At 42.2% G+C, this 27410-nt stretch overlaps 1 protein-coding gene across 2 annotated transcripts in view; it reads left to right on the top strand.

The window, feature by feature from the left end:
* The window catches only part of CFAP99 (cilia and flagella associated protein 99), a 381916-nt gene that overhangs the window by 18145 nt on the left and 336361 nt on the right, over window positions 1-27410 (top strand). For both annotated transcript variants that reach the window (XM_078679007.1, XM_078679006.1), the window contains exon 2: window positions 16755-16884. In XM_078679007.1, the coding sequence (XP_078535133.1) occupies window positions 16774-16884 (111 nt within the window). In that variant the 5' untranslated portion in view covers window positions 16755-16773. The remainder of the gene's footprint in view (window positions 1-16754; window positions 16885-27410) is intronic.

Here is a 27410-nt window from a genome sequence, read left to right as displayed (position 1 = left end):
CATACAACGGAACCACGGGTCCGATTGTTACTGGGATTGTCAATGCTTCAGGACTGGTATTTAACTGGGAGATTTTCTGAATTATCTCAGCTCTCTGTTTTGCTAGAACTTCTCGCTCCTTTTCTTCCAATAATCTCTCTAAGGATTTGTCATGTAACACCTGCGGGGTCAGAGTGGGAGCATAACTCGGGGCAGTGGGATGTGTCTCACTTGGTCCTTCACCATAATTAGGTCCTGGGAACAAACTTCCTGTACCTAGGGACCTTGGTTCTCTTTCATATAGAGGCTGTAAGAACGGCATTCCTGAACCTGAGGGTCTCGCCTCACTCTCGTAGGGAGGTCTCGGGGAAAAATCGCTTTCACGGGAGTATCTGGCATCCCCACTAGCTGGTATTCTTGGATAAATATCTCTTGTATCTACGGGACCTAAACTCTCGGTATAAGGAGGTATGGGGCAACCCCCTCCTACACTGGCGGATCGGGCCTCATCCTGGAGATGAAGTCTTCGAGAATTATCCCCCTCACTGGAAGGTCTATTTCTTTCATTATAAGGAGGCGGACTTCTCATAAACAGGTCATCTAATAATTCATCATCCGACTCTCCAATAGGTACCCAATGTTTGCACTTTTCTGTTTTCTTCTCCCCCCCAGGAGGACCACATGCTGGCATCATGGGAAACAGCCCTTCTACAATCATATTCTGTCTCCACTGTTTCATCTTTTTGGCTCGGGCTTCCTGCTTCAATTTTGGATAAAATTTAGTTAATCCTTTATCCATTCGGGGCTTATCTCTTTCAAAAGCCTCAATTTCCCATTCCTCTAGTGCTTCATACTGCGTTAACCTAGGTCTGGGATGTAAGTCATTCATTCGGGTTCTCAGATTGAATAGAATCCTACTGTTAAAGGTACCCTCTAACGGAAAAGCCAATACTCCGTCATCCTTCGTGTATTCCGCCCAGTTCTCTAACCATACACATGTGTTGTACCCTTTATCGAACATCATAAAAGATGCGGGAGTGTTGGGTGGCGGTATGACAACACCTTCTCTAGTTTTAATCGGCTTGTCCTTTTTGAAATAATTCTTCACTTTGTTTACAAGAGACAATTTTCTCTTATTTCCGTACATAATGTCGTTTTTAACACCTTTCCACTGATCGTTCTCAAATCCCATATGCCGTGAATCAGGTCTGGTATGCGTTCTATACGAATGCCACATACGATTTCTACGAATGACTTTGTTTACAAAATCACTTCCAATCCGAGTGCGTCTATTATTTTCGTGCGACCAAATAAATGCACGATTTCAAATAATTTCGACCAATGGGTGCGCGACCTTTCGCGAGACCGTTCTCACGCTTTGGCACTCACCCCTCCTTTACAATTCCAGCTCCGCTACACACCCGCTGCGTCTACCAATCCCAGCGCGGCACAGAGTGACGTCAGAGCAGCTTCGCGCCTGACTCCCTCCTTTACAAGGTAACGGAAACTTTCTTTCTTTCTTTCTAAAGTGCTAGTGCTTGGTTATTTAACAACGAATACACATTCGCCACTGTGCTCAAGTGTCTAGACAGGAAAGCTTTTGTTTTACTGCAAGTAAACTACTTCCATTTACTTTTCACACACTACGGGTAGATCTCTTCTGCCTACCCTTTACACTAGCATTGGAGCACCTGCTACTTCCCTAGACTCATCCACCTTTCTGGGATATATCTAAGCCTAAAGTTTCACCAGCGAGCCCCTTTGCTTTCACCCAAGCTCCGATGAACCTGCTACTCTTCCGGTGTGACCCTCACTAGGTTATGCCACAACAGAAATTTTGCCAATGAACCTCGTTGCTAACATTTATTCAAACATACATTCAGAAAAAAACCCTAGTTAGTGCTTCCAGTTCTGCCTAACCCGCACCAACTTTCCTTGAAAGCCAGTGACCTCAAAGCAAGTGGATTCTATTCACCACTCACTATTCAATTCCCCGGGGATTTCCAACAACACAATAAACGGTTTACAAACGAATGGATTAATACATATAACAGTATAATAACAAGAAAAATGATTTTAAAACATTTCATGATTTTTCAAAGCAAACATTTCAAGTGAGTGATCAGATCACCCGAATTGCCTACTCTTGTTAGCAGCATCCAACTTAGCTAATCTTAACTAGTCCTACCTAACCTTTAGCTATTCCCTAACCATCCTCTGCGCTACCAGAAAATTACTGATAGAGATCGCGGGTCACCCGACCAATAATTTCACCACTTCTGTTTTCGGGCCCATATACTTCACTTCATCATATACATTGATCAGATGACCCTACAATCCACTACCAATAATCATGAGTCCCTTTCGATTATTTTCAGTGTACCCGACTTACCATTCACCGTTACGGGTACCTATAACCACGATGGGTCAGGGAGCTAGCTGTAAAAGGAAAGGCAGCAAAGTACAAAACCCAACATAAAATTACTATGATATTTCATCAAATGACCACGGACAACTGGGAAGTTTTAAGAATTTTATCTAGAATTCAGTTTCGGAAATTATAATATTTACAGTAAAAACAGTCCATAATCAGAATTTATACTATGGAAACAGTTTTCATGAATAAAAAAAAGGAAATTAGGAATCCTAAATAGCTATAGTAAAGGTGAAAAGTGAAACATACTAAAACCTTCAGTCAAAGTTATAAGAGAAAATTATAGACCACATCAGGAAATTGCAAACTGCAATGGAGAAAATGATTTCTAAAAGGTAGGGTAACATAGGAACACGCTATGAAATTAAATGCAAATAACTTTATGATATGCAATGGTTGCGGAAAAGCATGGAAAGTTATCATATGCAAAGGTAATGTCTTTATTGAAGCAAAGACAGAAAAATAGAAAGGTGCAGCTTTAGAGTTTTCAGCAAGATATTTACCTAGACTGATGTGAAAACCAACCCTGGCCACGGATCAGTCAAGGACAGGGAATACCCCAAGGAATATCAGTCATCAATGGGACAGCAGGTGCAGAATGGACAACCCAGGATAGGACATGGAAAGCATGGAAAGTTATCATATGCAAAGGTAATGTCTTTATTGAAGCAAAGACAGAAACATAGAAAGGTGCAGCTTTAGGGTTTTCAGCAAGATATTTACCTAGACTGGTGTGAAAACCAACCCTGGCCATGGATCAGTCAAGGACAGGGAATACCCCAAGGAATAGCAGTCATCAATGGGACAGCAGGTGCAGAATGGACAACCCAGGATAGGACAGGAAACCCAGATTAGGATCAGGACAGGACCACCAGGATACGACCAGCACCCGCAGTTCGGAAGCAACGCCTGCGCTCCACCCTCTCTGCAGCTATCAGTCAGAACCCCGATTGGGTTAGCGAACTCCCCAGCAAAGTGCTCCGCCAGCACTTAAGGTTTAGTAAAACCTTAGTCTATGGTCAAATTCGGACAGAGTGCTCCGCAGCGCTCTGTATTGTTCAGTCACCTATTGAGTGCGTTGGGTCAGTGACAGGTCAGCTATTCGGACAAGTCGGACAATTTCTCTAGCTAAACCTAGGCTAGATATACTCTCTTGGGTCAGTGTACCACCCCCAAATGTTGCAAAGTGTCAGAATCCCCAATTTCGATTGGTCCTAAGGTAGGATGGGTTAACACACCAATCAGAACAGACTTATTCAAGTCCTATTTTGCATTCTAAGGGACCGCCTAGCAAGATTGGGGTTCCCATGAGAGAATATGCAGAATACAATAGGAATAATATCATTGTAACAAGTTAGGAACACAATTTCTCTATCCTCCTGGGTCAGAGGTGGCGTTCTCAGGAGCATCTTGTCTGTGACTGCCAGCTGGCTGAGTTCCACCGCTCAAGGCTACTGCTGCCTGGGCTGCACTGTCATGCGCAGAAAGGACCCTCAAGATGGCTCTCGACCCAGTTGGACCCCCCGTTTACCATGGTACATGAAAAGTAAGCGGAAACAAATTAAAACATAGAAATGAATGAATGTATTACATATCATGATTTCGTACTTCAGGTTTATCATCATAAAAATATACTATGCGATTAAGGGTAAGTGCTACACATAACGACACGATGAGCAACAGCACGAGCTTCACCTCGTTATCACATTAAGCTGCCATCTTATGGCGATTACGCATGCGCACCCTTTCCCTCCAGAACTACCGCTACGTAAAGTCACGTGAGTATGACTAACGCATGCGCAGAAGCGAAAATTCAAACAGCGGCCATTTTAGATACACGGGTTAATTGTATTAGTAGAACACATAGGCAAGCTTCACTAATACACATGTATATCAAAAATAAAGGAGATTAGTAAAACGTACAATTTGTTTATAGGGTTACAACAGAATCGAGGTTCATGACTCGAGCAAGTCGCGATGCGAAATCTTGCTCTATCAAAGGTACCAGGACCGTATGGCTTTCCTCCAGAATTCTACAAAGCTTATGCAGACCTATTAGCTCCTGCATTACTGGGTGTTTATGAAGAGCCCATACAGCTTACCCAACTCCCTAACTCTATGTGCGAGGCCACCTTGATTACTCTCCTAAAACCAGAAAGAGATCCCACCAGAGTAGGCTCTTATCGGCCACTGGCATTATTGAACATGGACTATAAGATACTGGCAAGCCTTCTGGCTTGTAGACTGGCAGAATTAATTCCCCAACTGGTACATGAAGATCAGAATGGGTTTATCCCAAACCAATCTACATCTCTTAACCTGCGACGGTTATTCAGAATCATGCAATATGAGCCTTTGACCTGTCCCAGATCCGGCAGTATGGTTGGACCTGGAGATGATCTTCGATACGTTCGAATGGCCTTACCTATTCAGTGTCCTGCCCCGGTTCGGCCTGGGTCCATACTTCATTTAGTTAATAAAACTACTATATAGCAACCCGAAGGTGAGAGTCATAACCGACCACGTGCTGTCGGAACGCATTTTGCTTTGCAGAGGCACTCATCAAGGCTGTCCCTTCTCTCCCCTCCTTTTCTCATTAGCTGTCAAGCCATTGGCTGTAGCTCTGCGGTCATCAGCAATTTCATGGGGCATCCAGATGGGTGAAGATACACACGTAATATCCCTCTATGCAGACAAACTTCTTCTGTACATATGTGATGTCAGGGAGGTCTATCATACTATATCCACCATATTCAGTCACTTTGCTTATCTTTCGGGACTGTGGGTTTATTGGGAAAAGTCCTATCTATTTCCATTTCTAACCTGTACACCTGACGCGACACTTGTCATCAATGACACCCCAGTTATCTGGCAGCCAAACATGTTTCGTTATTTGGGCATCAGGTTATACCGCAGCGATCAAGATCTCGTGGAGGCTAATCTTACTAGGGCGTTTACCTCCTTGTCATCACAAATGGTCTTTTGGAAGACGCTGGCTTTGTCAGTGGCAGGTAAGGTCTCACTAGTTAAGATGATAGTGCTCCCCCACCTACTTTCCTATTTTACAAACCTGCCCTTATATTTATCACCTTCATTTTTCAAGCCTATTGAACAAATGATCCGTAGTCTCATATGGAACACCTCACGTTGCAGAGTTGCACTCACAAAACTGTATCTACCATCAGACCAGGGGGGGCTGGCCGTACCCAACCTAGAGCACTATTACATAGCATCCCAGCTGCAGTGGGTGGCACGCTGGGTGGAGGGCAGGCATTTACCGGACACAGCGATAGGGGGAACATCATGTTTAATACCTACCATTTTTCTATCTTCCACCGCTGCAGCAAGAGGAAAGGCCTGTTCTCTTTACTGCTGCAAGTAGCCTATCATTGCTTTCGCAGAGCACTATTCCTCAGCAGACGAATAAAACCATGTGCCCCAGCGATTCCTTTGCTTGGTGCCACCACACAGACTGATCTAGGAGACTGGCATAACATAGGTATAGTTACACGAGGAGACCTGTACCTACACGGAACGCTCCTACCTTTCAACAAACTGGTGCGTGAGGAAGGACAACCCAGGACTCTTTCTAATGCACACTTCTTAGACCAGATCATTACAAATCAGATGGGGAGACATTACACAGAAACTGCAGAAAAATATGGCACTCCAATATATCCATGTCATGGGGAACGGCAGCCATCTCACTCGCTGGTTTGCAGATGCACTACGCCTACACATGGCCATGGATCTGACCTCCCTATATACGAAATGGGAGACTGACTTAGGACGCGCATGCACGGACACAGAATGGTCCACAATACTAGCAAGTCCTGTACACGTCCCACGCAACGCCAGGTTCAAATTAATTCTATTTTACATAGTGCACAGAGCATACCTCACCCCGGAAAAAATAAACCATTACTTTCACAGGCACGACTCACACTGCCCCCGGTGCACCCACTTAGATGCGACATTACACACACGCTATGGTCATGTCATAAATTGCTAAAATACTGGGAAGGAGTGAAAAACATTTGTATGAATGTACTGACAGCAAATCTCAAACTCCTGGGAAGTATGCATTTTGGGGTTATTTCCTATAAATAAAGCGTACAGAGCCACAAATCGATTCCTAGACCTGGGCCTGGTAGTGGCGAAAATACTTATAACAAAATGCTGGAAATCTCAGGACCCTCTGGCATGGACCCGCTCTGTTGTTAATTGGGCAAAAGCCGAAGGTGTGTCCCTTCTCAGAGAAGACACACTAGGATTGCGTAAGTTCCCACTCTTAGATAGCTGGAACTTAATTATATCAACACATTCCAAACAAACATACAGCATGACTTAGGGACTCGTGACTCATAACTTAGGGTGCGTGAAGTCAATTAAACCAGACTATAGGTATCAACCTTTCCTGGGTTGGGGGAGAGACTGAAACCTGTACATAGGCGCATATATATGGAAATACTGTGCTATCTGCTAAAAGCTAGATAAAAGACATTGTAACTATGTACAAGAACTGTACTGAATGAAAGGCTGGAAGTACCGCTACGCCTGAAGTTGACTAGTTTGTTAAGTTGGTAACTACATTGATCTTTCTATTTCATGCTATGGTCGTGTCATAAATTGCTACAATACTGGGAAGGAGTGACAAAACAATTGTCCGAATGTACTGACAGCAAATCTCAAACTCCTGGGAAGTATGCATTTTGGGGTTATTTCCTAGAAATAAAGCGTACAGAGCCACAAATCGATTCCTAGACCTGGGCCTGGTAGTGGCGAAAATACTTATAACAAAATACTGGAAATCTCAGGACCCTCCGACACTGCTGGCATGGACCCGCTCTGTTGTTAATTGGGCAAAAGCCGAAGGTGTGTCCCTTCTCAGAGAAGGCACACTAGGATTGCATAAGTTCCCACTCTCAGATAGCTGGAACTCAATTATCACAACACATTCCAAACAAACCTACACCATGACTTGGGTACTCATGCCTCATGACTCAGGGTGTGGGAAGTCAATTAAACCAGACGACAGGTATCAACCTTCCCTGGGTTGGGGGGAGACTGAACCCTCTATAAAGGCGCATATATAGGGAAATACTGTGCTATCTGGTAAAAGCTAGATAAAAGACATTGTAACTATGTACAAGAACTGTACTGAAGGAAAGGCCGGAAGTACCGCTACGCCTGAAGTTGACTAGTTTGTAACTATATTGATCTTTCTATTTCTGATAAAGATTGGCAATATATATATGCAATATTTCTGTTTGGCATGGTCGATGCTACGGATTTCATACCTGTAAACATGAACATAGGATCATTGACTGCAATGTATGATGTAACAGAGCCTCTTGAGGCTCACGTGTTACGATGCTTTGTACACATAGGTTAAACACTGGGAGAATTTATTGTTTTATATTTTTGTGAAAAATAACAATAAACATATCAAACAGAAAAATGAAACAATTAATTGGGTCTTGTTTTCCTCGACATTTAGACAGCTCATAAGAAGGATAAAACAGTAAAAGTCACCTGCTCCGTAGGTAGCATCTTTAAATACAACAAGGCAGGTCTAACTTGTTTAAAGTGCAGTAATTTCAGCAAAGGGATTAAAAAACGCTTCCTTGGCCAACTGAAGTAAGAGCAAAACTTCATAAAATAGAGCAAATCATGTGGAGACACATTATTGCAGCCACAGATTGCCCTTTCCACAGGCCGAACCCACCCACGCGGGGAATCTAAAAAATGGATGCAATTGATTCAACCTAAACCTGACCCGTAAAAACCTGTCATGCTGTGAGCGAATCAAGCCCAGGGTTGGATCCTACCCCTGTACAGTTTTTAGAAGCATATGGCCCCTAACTGCTGGCTTCTGGAGTTCTAAGCTTTCTCTCTCCAAACAGTGGGCCCCAGGAACAATCTTTGAACACTCCCCAACTCATGGGCAGAGAGAGCAGTTGGATTCATAAAAATATCAGGCCTACCGAAAGGGAAAAAGGATGCCTTAACATGAACAAACCATGGTATACTAGATGCCCGGTCCAGAGACAGACAGTCCTCAAGAGTCAACTGACTTAAGTTCAGCTCCTTCCACTCCAAATCTTAATCCAACACAGGAGCAGGCTTAGGGCGATTAGGTCTGAGACATAATCAAGCCCTAAGTCCTTTTGCACCCAAAACACCGGAGTGGACTGGGAGACCTGGGCCAACTTTAACAGAAAGTTGTTCTCCATAGTCTGAATCCAATCCTCCTTAATTTACCCCCAAACCTCACTGCCATGGCACAGCGGTGCAATACACTTTGTTTGATAGATTTTTAAAAGGTCCCTTGGTGCCCTGGACCCAAGCCTATGTGCAAAATTAAAACCTGCCCCCATAGCTTTTACAGACTCTGATCTTTTTGCCTCCACCAGGGGTTTCCAACAATTTTTAATGTCAAATAAAACTACCACATAAAGGAAGGCCATGACTTTAGACAAAGTAAAATTGGATACTTTGAAGGTCTAACTGCTTGTAGATTTTGTGCCAACTAACATTATATAAGACTTCAAGAAATTAGCAGAGAGGTCCAGGAGCCTCATAAAAGACACATACTTGGCCAGCAGCAAGTCCAACCCCTGTGCTTTCCGAGCCATCAGGACTGCATCATCTGCATATAGCAAAACGGGGAGAAATCTGTTCCCAATTTTAGGGCAGTCGTCTGATACCGATATGAGCGCGAACTCTAACCCTTTCACATACAAGGTGAACAAAAAAGGTGCAAGTATGCACCCCTGGCTAATCCCACAGCTTTTTTAAAATGATCGAGTGCATGCTGCTCCTTGAGAAAAATGCACTGTGGCTGAGGTCGATGAGTGCAGACCAGCTAATAATGCCACAATGCTAACATCGACCCCCACCTCACTGAAAAAGCCCCCAATGTTGGGCAATTCAACCTGTCAAAGGCGGAGGTTAGGTCCATAAATGCGAGATGTAGGGATTCAGACAGAGCCTCTGTATATTTGTTGATAATGAAATGGAGGTTGAGCCATTGGTCTGCAGTCAAGCTCCCTGCCCTAAATCCATACTGGACGCCACTCCAGATGTTATTCTCTTCTGTCCAGTCACACAGCCTATTTAAAATCACTTTCCCCAGGGCCTTAACCATAGCGTCCAATAATGAAATTGGCTAATAGCATTGTGGATTCTCTTTGGCCCCCTCTTTAAAAATGGGGACGTTCACAGCAGTGGACAAGGAGAGTAGCAACCCCACCTCTGCAGCTGCTTTCAAGACCTGCGTTAATAGAGGGGCCAAAATCTCTATATTAGCTTTAAACAGATCTGGCAGTATACTGTCTGGGTCCGGGCAGGGCAAGAATTCCTTGTTGGATTTCATCTAATGTGAAAAACACTCGGTTGCCAGTATTGATAAGTGCCTCAGGGGTTTTATCTCCCTCTCCAGGCACCCTCAAAATTAGCCACCCACTTTCGCTCCAGGATGTGATGACATAAAAGCAAACCAGAGCCCTCAGAAAAACAAGGCCTGTTTACAACGCTCCAAAAAAGGAAGCTATCTCCCGTTTCACAGGCTTGACCGAGCTCCTTCCAGGCTGACTCCTTTAAGTTATGTCTACACTCCTTTTGAGCCAACTTTAAACCCCTCCTGCAATTTCTAATCAATTGCCCATCCCTCAGGGGCTGTTTCAGACTGCCTTCAGATGGCGCAGAGTTCTGGAAAAGTCCAGATCAAACCAATTTGGGATTTGTGACTCCCGAGTGCTAGTGGTTGTAACCGTCAAAGGTTTGCAAACCCCTAGAGCAATGCCTTTGTAAGCTTCCAAAATCCCCCCACCCCCCATCACTCGCCAGCCTGATATTAAAATCATGCAGACAGGAAGAGAAAAAAGAAAGTTGTAGATGCTAAGGGTCCTCCTGAACCCAATTCAGCCTTCTCACCTTGTCAACAATGGACAAGGTCATGAGGGCCCCCCTTGACTGTGGTTTTGGGCCCAAGGCAAGGTCAAAGGTTAGGGATAATGGATTGAGGTCGCTGAAAGGGCTGAAAATGATATTAAAATGAGAAATGAGCAGATATAATGGTGCTGAGACGAATATAAAATCAATAAGCGAACCACTGCCCCTCCTTCTATAACATGGGCAAATTGCGGGGTTCAGGGAATTCACCAAGTTCTCCATAGTAAAGACCAGGTTGTGAGTGTCTAAGAGCTCATTTAACTCATGCCCCTCCTGTGAGTGAATAAAATGTAAACCTTCGTTCAGCCAACAACTACCAGTGGAGGCACCACCCTCTGGGGAAAGATTACATAAGTGACAATTAAAATCGCCAATAAGGACGATTTGCGGTTGGCCGTCACCCATCACTGATATAGAACTCAAGGCGCGATCCAGGTGAGGGGTTCTGGAGGGCTCAGAACGTCCTCCCTTGCTATTATAAAAATGAATGAAAACCATTGGAGAATACCCAGGTAATTTGAGTGGTACACCCTGCAATGTGCAAAAGTTTAAAACTAAGGTCCAAGGTATACCCACTCAACTACATTTTAACAAACATAATTGTGGCGGGATCAACGGAAACGCAAACTCAGACGGTCTGGGTAAAGCAGGTTTTATTGTTTTTCTCAATACACGCTTTCTTTGAGGTGGATTTCTATAGTATGGAAGGGGCGGTTCTGATCCTCTTCGCGCTGGTGAACTCCTCTCTTTCCGATGATCTCCTCCCGCTTTTCCTCCCTCCAGCTGGCTTCTGGGAGATGTAAGCGCGTCCGTGGTGTCAGCCGATCGAGGGATGCATGTAAGGAAAAAAGAAACGGTCTCAGCAGGGTGCTCTCCCCCCCGTCACAATAATTAAGCCCCCCGTGGCCCTACTGGCTGTTGAAGGCACCCAGGTAAACCACCTTGGGCGTGGGTTGTAGGTCCCTCCCACACACAGTTTGCTATTTGGATGTAATAGCCTCCCAATATATGATAAACCGTTCCTTCTTGTTCGCAAAGTCTACTACACTTAGAGTCCTCTTTCCTTCCCAATTTTGCAAGAGTACCACTGGAGAGGTAGAACCTGTGAAGTATTCTAAGTTAGACTAATTCAATCTAAGTCTGGATGATATGTCCGTTTCTTTTGAGGAGGCTAGCACCTCCTGCCAATGAATGAATGAATGAATGTAGTTTAAACCAAAAAAAGGGAGGTAGAGCTATTCGTCGGATTTGTGCTCCACTCTGATACTTACATAAACAAAGAAAATCCAACTTAGGGGGGGAAAAGGAAGAGTGATCAAAAGGATATTGAAGCACTCAATGTTTGATAAAATACCCCTCACACACCAAAAGGCCCCTTGGTGTCATGCTTCATCATTGGGGTCTTCGCACCCCTCTATCGGGATGCGGCGTGCTGCGACCTACGGATACGCGGGAGCACTTTCAAGTTGGCTATGTGTAGTGTACAGTGTGTGGGGTATGTGAATAAAGTGAGTAGGGAACGTAGTGAAGGTTTTAAAAAGTACCTGGCACTTGAGAGAAAAAAGATTTTTATTCCGAACTCTGGCTGGTACTATTAAAAATAAGTGCAGGGCGAGATCAACCTGTTGTGTTAATGAACAGGATCTCTGGTGTGCTATGTTGTCGACATGTTTCGGAGACTGGCTCCTTCTTCAGGACAGGGGCACAAACTCCCTTCCCTACTCACGTCTTCTTCTACAAAAAAAGTGTGATTTTTACAGAAAAGTGAAATTTTTGTAGGAATAGGCTAAGTGTGCCTACAGCGGTCTGCTGCAAGTACAATGACTTGTGAAGCCTGGTTGGTGGGCTTCATGAACAGCGTGTAGGGGTGTTGCTCCAATGGCTATAAGGTCTGGACACTCTGATCGCCGCCTACCCCTCGCGCTACTCCGTCTGTACTTGTAGCAGACCGCTGTAGGCACACTTAGCCTATTCCTACAAAAATTTCACTTTTCTGTAAAAATCACACTTTTTTTGTAGAAGAAGACGTGAGTAGGGAAGGGAGTTTGTGCCCCTGTCCTGAAGAAGGAGCCAGTCTCCGAAACATGTCGACAACATAGCACACCAGAGATCCTGTTCATTAACACAACAGGTTGATCTCGCCCTGCACTTATTTTTAATAGTACCAGCCAGAGTTCGGAATAAAAATCTTTTTTCTCTCAAGTGCCAGGTACTTTTTAAAACCTTCACTACGTTCCCTACTCACTTTATTCACATACCCCACACACTGTACACTACACATAGCCAACTTGAAAGTGCTCCCGCGTATCCGTAGGTCGCAGCACGCCGCATCCCGATAGAGGGGTGCGAAGACCCCAATGATGAAGCATGACACCAAGGGGCCTTTTGGTGTGTGAGGGGTATTTTATCAAACATTGAGTGCTTCAATATCCTTTTGATCACTCTTCCTTTTCCCCCCCTAAGTTGATTGAATGAATGAATGATCAGTATATGTATAGGGCGCAGCTACTCCGTCCGGAGTGTCCCGGTGCTACCAGTTCATATGTGCATACCACGCCAGGGTTTTAAATAGCCATGTTTTCAGCTTTTTTTTAAAGTGGGGGAGAACTGTTAATGCTCTCAGAGCTTCCGGCAATTTATTCCTGGTGTGGGCTCCCCGGAAGCCGAAAGATCTGCTGCCTCTGCATGCCAGACGAGCTTTGGGGATGCAGGCCAGGTCGGCGGAGGACGATCTGAGTGTCCTGGTAGGAACATAATGGCTAACTCGTTTTCAAAAGGTAGGCGGCACCTGAGCCATTGAAGGCTTTGAAAAAAAAAACAGAGCCTTAAAGCTTTTCCTTTCCCTCACTTGGAGCCAGTGTAGGGACTTCAGATGGGGGGGGGGGTCATATGTGATCTGGGTTTTAGTCTGAGAATCGCCCTTGCTGCTGAGTTTTGCACCACCTGGAGGCATTGGAGAAGGTAGTCCGGCCATCTCAGCTATAGGACATTAGCATAGTCCAGTCTGGACGTGATCAATGCCTGAACCACTGTCCTCCTGGAATCCAGGGGGAGAAGCAGCAGAAATTGTTTCAGCATCCGCAAAACTCCAAAACAGGTTCCTACTAGGGCTTGAACTTGGGACTGCATTGAGAGCTCGTTTTTGATGTAGATACCCAGGTTTTTCACTGTCGATTGGGCAGTGCCAGGGGGAGAGAGATCTGCAGGCCACCATCGACTCCAATTGTCCTCCCCTGGTTGGCCAAGGAATACGATGTCGGTTTTGTCTGGATTGCACTTGAGCTGGTTCTGCTTCAACCATTTAAAAACATTGTTGAGGCAAGATCTAATTGCATCCCAGTTGAAATCCTCCCCTTTCTTGCATGTAAAAATCAGCTGTGTATCATCAACATAGGATACTATTTTTGCGCCACGTGCCTCTGCCAATGATGCTAGTGGTGACATGTACAGGTTGAACAGTGTAGAACGTAGAGAGGAGCCCTGTGGGACTCCCACCTTTATGCTTGGCATTGTGGCTGAAAATGGAGGGGTCCAGATAATCTGTTCCCTGTTTTCCAAAAAGGATGTAATCCATGCCAATGCTTTCCCTTCAATGCCCATGTTGTTTAATCTGTCTGAGAGCATCCTATGAGGCACCGTGGCGAATGCCGCCGACAGATCTAGCAAAATAAGCATTGCTCTTCCCCCACCATCCAGCTGATATCTAAGGTGTTCAGTCACTTCTAGCAGGGCAGACTCGGTGCTGTAGTTAGCCCTAAATCCGAATTGCAAGGGGGGCAGGAGTTTGTGTACCTCCGCGTACTCCATAAGTACTTTGTTGACATTTTTCTCCATTACCTTTACAAAAGCCGGGAGAATGGAAGTTGGTCTACAGTTAGTGGGAGTATTTGGGTCCGCATTTGGTTTCTTTAGGCGAGGCACGATTTTTGCCTGCTTCCAGATGGGTGGCATGACGCCTGTTACCAGCGAGGAGTTGAGTACCTTATTAACCAGCGGGTTTAAGGTAGTGGCTAGTGCCGGTATCAGTTTAGCAGGGCATGCCTCTGTAGGTGAACCAGACTTGAGACCCAATAGATAGGTAAGTGAGTCTTCAAGTCTGATGGCGGGGATTTGAGACAGTGGCGGGCTTTTTGTGAGAGCGTCCCAAAGGAGGAGGGTGGAAAGTCGCATCCCACCTGAGGGTAAGGGAAGGTTGTGACTTCTTCCACCTCTGTGGAAAGTGACTGTTGGATCGCTTTCATTTTATCATGAGAGGAGCGGGACACCTGTTTCGCCCACTCGGCTGATGGCGGTACTTCTTTGTTCTCAGCTTTCTGTGTTTTGAAAGATTTAACGATTTTAAAGATTTCCTTGCCTCTATTGTTAGCATTTCTACTTTCAAAACAACAAATTTTGTCTGTCCTTGTCAGTTTGTAGTGTGCTTTCAGATCTGCTTTATAAATAATTCTATCATCTATAAGATACTGCCTACGCCATTTCCTTTCTAATCCTTTGCATTTACCAATCCTCATCCTTCAAGCCTCCTAGGTCTGCCTGCCAGTGTTCGCGAAGATGCAGGAGAGGGTCAGGTGATTTAAGGATTAGTTTTTGATACATCATGGAGATTGCCTTTTGGGCCATATGGTCTGTTAGAAGTCTATCTTCTAGTAGGGATGCTTCTCGCGGGTCCTCGTCTGGTGGAATAGGTGCTGTAAGGGCATGTCGTATTTCTAAGTACCTACATGATTCTGAAACTACCATATTATATTCCCACTGTAAGTCTGCAAACGGGATGCCCTCCCCCTTCGACCACAGGTCTCCAACTCTCAAAGATACCTATGAGGTCCCATTTATCGAAACCCAGGCAGCCAGTTAGCCTACCTTGTTTTTCCGCCTCCCATATGGCGTCACCTGGGTCACCCTATTATGCCACCCCAGCTTCTTGGTCACCCGGTATCAAAGTGTGACTGCGTGTATTTTTGGGCCTGTAAGATGTTGGTACCTAGGGTTTGGCATTGCACTCACCTGTAGCTTCCGGGACTCATGAGTAACCTGTCCATCTGGTATGCTGGTTCATCGTGTGAACGATGTACCCACTGGTTGATGACTGCCAGTTGGGCTGCCCAGTAATGTGTCTGAATGTTTGGTAGTGCACTCCCACCTTTGTACCATCCCCTCGTTAGCTTCTGTGTCGCTATTCGCTTCAATATTTCTTCTTATTTTTTTTATTCTGAAAATCAGCATTCCTACACATACCTTGTATTTGTATCTCTGTCACTACATCGGTGTACCTCTATGATCCCTTTTTGTCATACATATTGAACAAAAGTACGTTTTCTGTGCAGTAAAATCCCCTTTTATTAATTTTCCACATTTGCTATTTTAGCTTTTCTTAAGCCCGCACACTGCATCTTTTAATTTTTTTGTTTGAATCTGTTTATTGCAGAAAATAGTTGATTTTCTATCTTGATTTCTCATGTTTTGTTATTCTTTTTTTGTTTTGTTTTGTCCCATTTACAGTGGATTGCTAAGTACACAGTGCTGTGATCATACAAATGTCAAGATATATGTCATACAAAGGTGTACATAACACTGAGAAATCAGGCCATATTTACATCATTAGCGTATCATAATCTATATATATCCAGCATATTCTCAACTGCTCAGCAATAAGTCAGTGCAATGGGGAACAAAGAAGCATATATTGTACTAAGTATAATACACCTTTTCATTGTGCTAATATATCTGACCTCATTAGATGACGGGTGCATTAGCTGGTTTCTCTTGCTTCTTAACTTTATTCCCCATGCAGTATCCCCTGAACCTTTCAGTCTTTCCAGATATATTTCCCTGTCCTTCTCCCGGCACGGTTGTCTGTAACATTTATATATTGACCATCTTCTCTTAGCATAAATGTCTCTTTTTAGTGCATTGTGGTTTTCTGATTTTGTTTTCTGCCTTGTTTTGCAGAAACACTCAATAATTGTCCTTGCTTTTTGTAGCAAATATGAAAGCCTCTCTAAAGTAATCTTAAGATTTTAATTTACATTTAAAATCTGTAACAATGTACTTTTATATTTACCAGATCAATGCATCCCTGATATGCAGAGATGTAACAGTAGCTAAATAATTCATGCTAACATGCAATAACCAAAGTATGTCAAATTGTTCTAAAAACAAACTACCATGACTGTAGTTTAGCGTGTATCACAAATGATAGCCTGATCCTCATTCTTGTTTATATGACAATGTATAGATACAAATTGTTCCTAATGTTTTACATTATGGATTCTCAAAAACAATAGATGCCTTGAACACAAGGAAAAAGCTAAAACTCAATTGTCTCCATTGTTTACTGTTGTGGCAATATTCATATGTTTTTGTTTATTATTTTCTACCATCCTAGGTGTTAAACACTTGTGAAGATGACCAACTATGGAAAAAATATTGAAACAGTGGTGAAAATGCTTTCTACGTTTAATCCAGAAAGTCAAAGTTTAGATTATTTTTTGGAAGACAAAGCAAAGGAATTGAAGGTGAGCTATACATCATCTCTCTACCATCATTTAATTTCTTTTGGTGAATGTTTTGTATTTTAGATTTTAAAGCACATGACATAAAAGGGTAGGAATATACACAATACAACTGCGTAAATTTATCATTGTTTATTATGGCATGGAATTGAAACCACAAAAAGACGGTGTGTAAAAAAATTTGTATACAAACAAGTGGATTTAAAAAAGCAGAGGTAAAAATGTTGTTACTAATGTATACGTGTAGTGAGGTGGGCCATGTTTGCTTGGAGCTCCCAGCAAGGCCAGTAAGGCCCTGTTCCTTTGCCACGAAGCCCAGTTCCTTTGCCTGCGTGATTGACCCCTGTCTGTCCCTTAGCATGATATGTGCCTAAGAAGCAGTGGATGAGTGGATGATCCTTTCACGCCTGCTGAAACTGAGTTCGGGACATGCCTGGAGTAGCAGCCCGAGTTCCATTCATTCACTGAGGATCTCTAGAGTGTTGCTGAGGTAGCAGATCTGTCACTGAATTAACCACTGTCATTCAGAAAGTGGTGGACCAAGTACAGACAAAAAGAGACATTCTGATTGACCTGGTGAATTTTAGAGACTGTCTGATCAAAACTGTCATGCAATTGAAACAATGATGAGAGATGCTCAAAAGCATAAGGAGAGCATCACGCTTAATGGTCTGGGAGTGCCTGTAACAGTTCGATGTGGACTCATGAAACCAGCAATGAAACTGTGTTAGCGACTCTGAAGGTGCTGTTGTGTAGTTCCTATATAACCTATATAGGATCTGCGCATTTGGATAACAAACTTATTTGTGGCAGAATGATTCCATGCACCCCCCACCAGATATGTTAGCCTGTCTGTATCAGCTAGCTCACAGAGCCACTATCATCTCCTCTTGTCGGGGAGAGAATAGTTCTTGGCAACCTCAGAACATGACAACCCTCATGGAAACAATGTACTAACTTTACCTCAGTCACTCTTGCTCACTTAGTTTGTCTAAGAGAGATACACAGAATAAACAGGCTGGGCGTTTTCAATAAGAATTTATTGAACAGTTTTTATTCTAGTGTAGAATAGATGAGCTGCAACAACCACAGTAGCAGAGATATATGATTAGAAGTACTCTGAAAGTAAAAGGATGGTACAGTTCTACCATCTTACAGTAATCATGAATATATACAAGTACATAAAATACATGATAAAAAGAGTGTACTCCTACGATACCTCCCTAACTAGATGCACCTAAATGTATCTAGCATCTTTGTAGGTGTTATGCCAAGAATACCTCTAGAATCTAGTCATCCCCATTACCTGAGAATGAGAGAACATGGGACCCCATCCTGGTCTCGAGTTGGACACTCCGCGAGGGATGTTAGACCACTGCAAGCTGGAGCGTCTACATGCAGGAACCTTAGCGTCTCTGGTCAGTGTATCAGCCAGGAAGTCTCCGTCTTCTCTGTCCTTCTAAGCAAGATGTGATGTATATATACCCAAAGGTCTCCCCGGGGTCCTACCTTGCTGTGTTACTGTGTTGGCCTAATGTATGACGTTGGGCCTGAACTCTATACAGAAGATGGTAGTCCTGCTGTGTTTCCAAGAAACCTCATGCATAATGTATGAGATTCGAACTGGGGAAAAACTGCGTTTTGAATGCAGTGTCGTATCTAGGTAAAAGGTCAGTCCCTAAGAACCGTTATGTATGTAATGTAGGGAAGAATATAGGTGAAAGGTTGCAATGTTACCTATGCCTATATAGGGTACCTAAATGGAATATAATACCCACTCCTCTTCCGACTGGACGACATATGTATCTTATTACCGTACTACTAGCCTAGCTAGATATATAAATATGCATAAAGTTCATAAAAACATTTGTTTTGCTAAAATGTTTAAAACTTCTATAAAAATTTCAAAAAAACTTTAAAATGTTAAAAGAAAATGTTTGCAAGCCATAGCTCTAGTGTCCGTAGTTATAGTCCTAACCACTATAAGCATTGCTTCCGCAGTAGACGGCCCTTGTAACACCTCGCAGAGTATGTCAATTGAGCACAGATGATGTTCCACACTGTCCCCAGCGGTGCTGGGGCAGCCTGTGCGTTGTCCAAAGCATGGGTGTCAGTGAAGGAGCCGGTGTCCATACCAACAGGTGCAGTTACTGCCTGCGGTGGTTCAAGGAATGCCGCCATCAACATTGGAATAGGCTGAGGACACTGCAGAACATTGGCCGTTATTGGGTGCAGTAGAGCATTCACATCCGGTTGCGCTAATTATGGGAGTGTCAAACAAAGGTCTAACATGCATTCTTCTCCGCAAAACAGGGCATCGGAGGACAGGTAAGATGTAGTCCATCCAGACTGGTTGAAATGACAAGAACCAAGATGCACTTAGTTCTCTTAGGCAAGGAGTGCCTAGATGTTGTACCATGCGGTCACGGTATTTACCCTCCAGGAGTGCTTTTTCCATCTCCTTGATCCATTGGGTAGCAGATAGAAAACAATCAGTATACCTGCTATTATAAACAGGATTAGCGGAAGTCCTCCAAAGATGCTTCCGAATACTGAGTGTATGAAGTTTGGTATAACTCCAAGTACCATCTGAAAGGTGCCTAGAAGTCCAGAACCTATGGTCTTAATTAGGTGGACTATGCCTGTCCTATCATACATGTTAAAGATCCGATTTACCATTTCTGCGTAATGGAAAGGACAGTTTGTTTAGATAAGCGCCTATATCTCTGCCGAAGACCTTGCGATCTGGAGATCAAAAAGTCTCTCTAGTGGAGGTTGAGGGCACAGACTTCCGTAAAAGCATGGCTTTCATTCTGCTTAGAGTATCAAACCGTATTAAAGAAACATTCAGTGAAGGCCATAACGGCGCCTCACTTACTGTATGTGTCAGTGGAAACAATACTTTCATACAATAAGTAACCCTGGAGCTCACGTTACTAGATATGCGATGTCCGGGAGCATTCCGCAGCAGCCTTGACTGTTCAGCATCAAGTAACTCCCATTTGAAAGTAGCCTGAATGCTGGAGTAATCACTGCAGCTGGGGCACCCTATAAAATGACAGGACAAGTTCGCTACAGAACCATTACAAGCCCCGTGCAGCATTATATCCTGACAAATGAGTGATCCACTTAAAGCGTTCTCACAGATTGTACCGCTCAGAAACACTTATCGATCCCCACTCCGGCATCAAAATCTGTATGGTAATTCCCATGATTCCTTAATGTATTCCTAACCCATTTTCTCATATCTGCCTGCCTGCTTTTGTTAAAGGCAATACTAAAACTGAAAAGTAGTGACCGGTAGAGTTATGTGGCCATGGATTATCCATTCTGTGGACGGTGATTCCGCCACTATGAATGCTAATCTATCCAGTTTTTCGATACGCAGCATTGTATATTTTGTTTCCCTTTGTGCCATTTCTATCTGTTTATCTGTTAGATTGTATTCAGAAAACAGAGACTTGCTGTTGATAAAACGCCAAGGCACATAGCCCGCACGCAAAGATTGCAGCGCCCAGCATAATATAACGTAATTGAGATTACCCGTGTTGTAATATAGCCAAATCTTGTTCTAATAAGTCTATCGCAGAAGATACAATGTTGCCTAAGGAATATATCCTGAAGGTCAATTTAGATCACCCATTGTCTACCACTGCTAGAGATTTTTCCAGATTTATACGATCTATCTCACGTAGTCTCACTGCGGCCTCTTGTTGGGATATTTTCCATATTTCATTGTAGACAGAATAAATGCCAGCATATATGAAACGTTTCTGACGTGGCTTCCTAAGACCCAGTGAAAAATCCTTAAATCCACATCCTGTGACAGTAAGGATAAGTGTTGTTTCACCTGTGTGAGTGTTGAGGTTTTTAGCCAATCAAGGCACAACTTTCCAACACTGTAGGATGTCACAACCCCTGGATTTTCTCTCTGTTCATAACGTGGATCTGGCCTATGGATACGAAACCCTTCGGTTTTAACTATGAATCACGCTTGACAACTATTAGTGTCTGTGGGCCAAATCAACCATTTCTTCCAATCTGGGTCTGAGCTATTGTATTGTATGATGCCATCTACTGTAATCTCTTTCTGTGATGTTATGTTACCCTCAGTGTGTGATGGAGGTGGCATCCGAGGTGTGTTCAAGTCTTTGTTCTTGGCTAGTTTTGGCAAGACGTTTGTTGCACTGTCTAGTTCAAAAACATGATCTGTTGAGGGCTAAGGCATGCTCTAAACAAAGCTTCCGTTCCCTGAACTTGCCATTCTCTAGTACCCCAGACTGATTTTAAGCCTATTGTGTCTTTCCATAAGTCGTAACCTTGTTCAGACAACTTGGCAATAAAGGAAGCAGAGTAAATCTGTTTGGTGTTTGTTAACATATTTTTCTGTGCTGATGGTGGTGCAGCCTTATAATAATATGAGGCTGGGTCAGACATATTAAACCCTGAAAACGTTTGTGTAAATGTTTTAGAACTGCCTTTTGGCGGTGTTGGATAATGTTACCACTGGTGGTATTTGAACACATTTCTTGGATTAAAACAGATTTATGCAGAAAGTGATGCCCATAATGTTGATAACAGTACATTGATTCAGAATCTGGTGTGCTTTTCAATGTTCCACTATTGGAAAATGCAGCAGATTTTTCCAAATCAGACAACATGTTATTTACAGTTTCAAAGTCCCAATCATCATTTTGTGAGTAGGGGTCTCCATAGCACTACTGAACTACTCAGATTCTACTGTTAAATAAGTACCCAACCAACGTTGGGCGCCATGTCGTGTAGTTCCTAAATAACCTATACAGGATCTGCGCGTTTGGATAACATAAACTGTGGGATTGGTGGCAGACTGATTCCATGCACCCTCACCGGATATGTTAGCCTGCCTGTATCAGCTAGTTCACAGTGACACTATAATCTCCTCTTGTCAGGGAGAGAATAGTTCTTGGCAACCTCAGAACATGACAACCCTGATCCCTCAGGATCTTGGAAACAATGTACTAGAGATATTATACAGGAGATGGTAGTCGTGCTGTGTTTCCAAGAAACCTCATCATATGTATGAGATTTGAACTAGAGAAAAACCTGCATTCTGAATGCAGTGTTGTATCTAGGTTAAAGGTCAGTCCCAAAGAACCGTTATGTATGTAATGTAGGGAAGAATATAGGTGAAAGGTTGCAATACACCTATATAGGGTACCTATATGGAATATAACAGTGCACTCAAAGGGAATCATTGAAGGGTCAGTACACAAGGCTTATCGAATCAAGAATAAAAAGGAGTTGATGCAGCAGTGGGAACTTTAGCTTTAGTAATGCAGGACGTGAACAACAGCAAGAGTGGAGGTGGAATCAACGCTGGCACACAGATGCAGGGGTGAGAGGGTTGTGCTCTCTCTGGGGCAGGAACTGGGTTTACTGAGAGGTTCCTGGAGGTTTACTGAGCTCAGAGATGTAGTGATTGTTTCGTTTATATTGCTCTATGGCTTTCATGTTTTAACTCTTTCTCCTGGTGGCTCACCTTGAGCAGTTGGATATTCTGCGAAAGTGTGTTCTCTAGGAAGATTTAGGTTTTTTGAAGTTGGTGTAGCTACACTAATGATGAAATTAGACTTTTGGAAACTGTGTCTTGAAGTTCTTGATTAGTGATTATTGTAGAAGTTATACTTGTGCATTGTTGTGTGAATCTAAAGAGATTATTGTTCACCTTCATTGTTTAAAATGCAAAATAAACAATATTTAAAATAAGAAGCATGTATATGTAAAAAAAGCATGTAGAGGTGAAAATATCTTTATTGTTTTTCGATGATATTATTTTGTGTTATAGAGGCTTTAGAGAACTAGCTTTCTTATATGACTATCTGAAGAGGGGCTTAGTATCTTTACTGACACTTAAATGCATTTTATAAAATGTTTAGCTTGGAACGTGGCGGGGCTGAATAGCAAAAACAAAAGATCCTTAGTAACAGAAGAGTTGAAATTACATAACCCCCATTTTTGTTTATTATCAGAAACCCACATCATTTGGAAAGACAGGAGAATCCTAAATCAATTAGGGTATGATGTTTTGGTCTGTTCTACTTTTGTGAACCCTACAAGAGGAGTTGCTATCCTTAAGGATAAGCGTTTTAGGGCAGAAGTACTCCAAACCGCTCATGATAAGGACGGCAGATGGGCTATAGCGCAAATTAGCTATGTAAATGTTAAATATGTCCTATGTGTTGTCTATGGCTCAAACACAGACGAGCCCAAGTATTTTGACCAACTAAACGTGAAACTCTTGGACTGGGCGGGGGAAATAATTATAATGGGGGATTTTAACTGCATTCTAGACTATAAAATCGACACAACTAAACCGCATGTACATCAAAGGATGCATAGGACCAGATCATCAATATTAGATTTATGTAGGATACATAACATCAAAGACGCTTGGAGGCATTTATATCCAACCTCACCAGGATATACGTATTACTCTGCTCCCCATAAGATGTGCACTAGATTAGACATGGCTCTAGTAAGCGATAATTTACTACAGACCGGCTCTATGATCCTCTGCCCCCGGATAACATCCGACCATAACGCACTAATAATGATATTTGATACACCAAACACTAGGACACCACCTAGGCCATTTTCCTTTCCTAGATATTTAATTTCAGACACTATTTACGTGGCGCAACTTAAAACTCATTTAAACGAATTTATAAACATCAATAGGAATTCAACCGGGTGTTGCATGGTATGGGACTCTTGTAAGGCAAGCATCAGGGGCTTTACTCAAGCGTATGTCTTTAGGCAAAATGCAGAACAGAAGCAATATAAGATTACACTATTAGAGAACATAACCAAACAAGAAGACTTACTAGCCAAAGCCTTACAGCTCAATTCTCCATCGGCAATGGAAATTAATATAAAACTTAGCGCACTGAAAAATGACATAAAATCTAATCTTATTCGGAAAAATAGTGCAAGGATTCACAAATTAAAATTTGCTCAATACGAGGGTGGAGACAAGATCGGTAGAATTTTAGCCTATAAGGTGGCGGAAAAAAGAGCCGACACCTTAATCTCTAACATTCGAGGACAGGGGAACAAACTATATAGCCAACCACAAGATATATTAGATCAATTCGCGGAATATTACGAAAACTTATATACCCCGGACAGTCCTGTAAATTTAGACCAAATTAAGGAATATGTGAACGACCACCCAGTAAACACAGGGAATATATCAGGCTTGGATGCATTGTCTAACGACATACAATTGATTGAACTACAGCAGGCTATCAACTGCTTACCAATGGGAAAGGCGGCAGGGGAAGATACGATACCTTTGGAATTGTATAAAATCTGTAGACCAGAACTAGAACAGCTTTTTTTAGAAGTAATCCAATCGATCGGAATAAGTGGAACAGCCCCTAAATCATGGAATCGGACAAAAATAAAAAAAATTTAAAAAAAAGGTAAGCCTAAAGAGGAGAGAGGGTCATATCGACCCATCTCTCTAATAAACACTGATGCGAAAATATTCGCTAAGATCATTGCACTTAGACTTGCCCCATACATGCCTAGAATTGTAAATCCGCAACAACACGGCTTTATCTCAGGGAGAGATACAACAATACATGTAAATATGGCGATAACGGCATTTGATATCGCGGAGATTGAATCCACCCCACTCGGCATGATACTATTAGATGCTGAAAAGGCCTTTGACCGAGTGGGGTGGACCTATCTTTGGTGCGTGCTGTCTAAAATGGGTTTTGGGGGTAGCTTCTTGAAGGGTATAAAAGCGCTCTATGACAAACCTACCGCTTGTATTAGTTACGGGGGCTTGACCTCATCAGAATTTCCAATTAAGCGGGGGACCCGGCAGGGATGCCCTCTTTCTCCCCTCCTATTCGCTCTCTCACTGGAACCTTTTTTACTTGCCCTTCACTCCCAAATTTTGATTGCTCCTTTTAGCTCCAGCACACAGGAACTGAAAATGACAGCTTATGCTGACGACATTGCAGTATACACCACAGATGTCGCCAAAGCGCTGAACGGAATATATATTGAGGCTGGGAAGGTGTCAGGCTATAAGCTTAACCAGCAGAAGACGCAAGTTATAGCCAATTACTCTCCTATCATATCTATTCCCGAGATATGTTAAGAGGCCACTTATTTAGGGGTTAAATTAACAGCTAAAATACAAGATATCAATAATATAAATTACAACGATATGATTAAAAAGACTATTATTATTTTGAAAAAATGGAACAAATTGCCTTTGAATATGGTTAGCAGGATAAACCTTATCAAAATGAAAGTTCTTCCAAAATTTGTATACTTATTCCGATCAATCCCATTAGCATTAAACAATAAATTCTTCCAACATTTAGATGGGATTCTTAGTAGCTTCATTTGGGGCTATAAAAAAGCCAGAAGGTCGCTAAAATTTTTGAAAAACAATACAAATAAGGGAGGGCTGAACGTTCCAGATTTCAAATTATATTTTTGGTCCTCGTTTATTACACGCATACGCTCTTTACTGCATGGAGATAGAACTCTTTTTTTTCACTATTTTATGTTAAAACAAGACTCACTATTTTTTTTGTTCAGAATCAACGACCCGAATTACTATAAAAGGGTAAGATTCAAGACTGCTAGAGATATTGTTAAAATATGGGAAAATATATTAAAATTCTGTAAAACAACCTTTTTCCACCCAAAATTACCATTGTGGGGCAATCCAGGTCTCCCGGCTATATTCACAGATTCCACCATCTATAGCTGGGCTTCTTCTGGGATTAATACCTTAGCGGACCTATATGGCGTGCAGGGGTTCTTAGATTTTAACACGCTCAAACAAATATATGATCTACCAGAAACTGCAAGATTTAAACATATGCAAATTCATGATTATTTGATTAATAAAAAAAAGATACAAAATGTCTCGGAATGTGATATATGGACATGTTTTTATACAAACAAGAATAAATCAATTATTAGCGAATCCTATCGAATACTTAGCACATTTAAAATAAATGACAATGATAAATTGGCCATGAAATGGAGCACCCAACTAAATCAAAATGTTATGCCTAAGCAGATAGAGAACTCCTTTACTAATATCAACAAACTGGTACGCTCATCTAGCCTTAGGCTACAACAATATAGAACGACCTGTATGCTCTATTATACACCCGAAAGGATCGCTAGATGGTCTCCGAACCCTACCTTTAGCAGTCGTACCAAATGTCCTAAATGTTCGACAGTGGCAGCTAATTTAGTTCATATGTTGTACTCTTGCCCCAAAATCAAGAGCTTTTGGGATGACATACTGAGGGTTCTTAGAATAAAAAATATCCCGCTTCCCACCATCACGGCCGCTTCGGTCTTGATAGATCTTAATCTATCCACATCTCCACTATCTCCCCTAATGACTATACTTTTCTCATGTGCCAAGTTAACTTTAGCTAGAGCTTGGATTGATTCAGATCCCCCGACGGTTTGGAAGTGGTGGATATTGGTAACAGAGGTACATGCTATGGAACTGGCTTTAGCTAACCTTAGGGGAACACGATCACTGGTCAAATTTGATAGAATTTGGGGTAATTTCATAGACCAAAATTAGAACTTTATTTTTATATTGTTTAAATGTTTAACTTTTATGCATTATAACTACAACAGTAACTCTAACTACTGTGATCACATATCATAACTAATTTGCTTATAACATATTTAATCTAGCTGGTTTTCTTTTTGTAATTACTCATGAATGTCTATCGATCTCTGTTCTTTTGTTTTTTCCGTCATCCTGTCAACATCAATAAAAATCTTAAAAAAAAAAAAAAAAAAGTAGAGGTGAAAATGACAACTTGGTTACACTAAAGTTTTGAATCGCACAGACACATATTAACCCAATCCCTGCTACTGCCTACTATTTTCCCTTACATGTGTTGTATCTGCCATTTTACACACAGGGAGATTGGATTATCTTACATACATCTGCTTGTACCACTCTTCTCTTCTTTTTACACCATCCCTTATGCCAAGACAGGCACCTTCCCATAATTTAACCCTCACCCAACTCATAAACCTAATACAATTTTCACCTCATCCCTTTTGCTAGCCTAGACCTTACTACAACCCTAACACCATTAAAATAGACTCATTGTCTTCTATTGGTTATTCGTAGCACCCCAAAACTAGAGATGACCTCCATTATGTACATTATGTAATATGCAAGTGAAACCTTTATCAAATGTTTACGGGGTATATATGATTAATTATCCTTTTTTACATACTTTGAACATTTACTTATGTTTACTTTTATTTATTTTATATCATGTATTTTTCCAAAGTGCATTACAAAATTGTCATTTTAATGGCAAATTAGAATAGATTTAGGAGTAAACAAAAGAAATACAGCACTCCAGGCAATGTTTGCTCCAAATTTTAATTCAAGTGCAGCAAGAGTAAAGCATCAGATGCATTTCGGCTTCATAAGCCTTTGTCACGATGCTGACAGTCATTACACA

This window comes from Lissotriton helveticus, chromosome 2_2 (assembly GCF_964261635.1).
Source record: "Lissotriton helveticus chromosome 2_2, aLisHel1.1, whole genome shotgun sequence".
Taxonomy (NCBI): Eukaryota; Metazoa; Chordata; class Amphibia; order Caudata; family Salamandridae; genus Lissotriton; species Lissotriton helveticus.
Note: the sequence above shows the minus strand (reverse complement) of the source record. Positions and strands in the feature narration are given on the sequence as shown.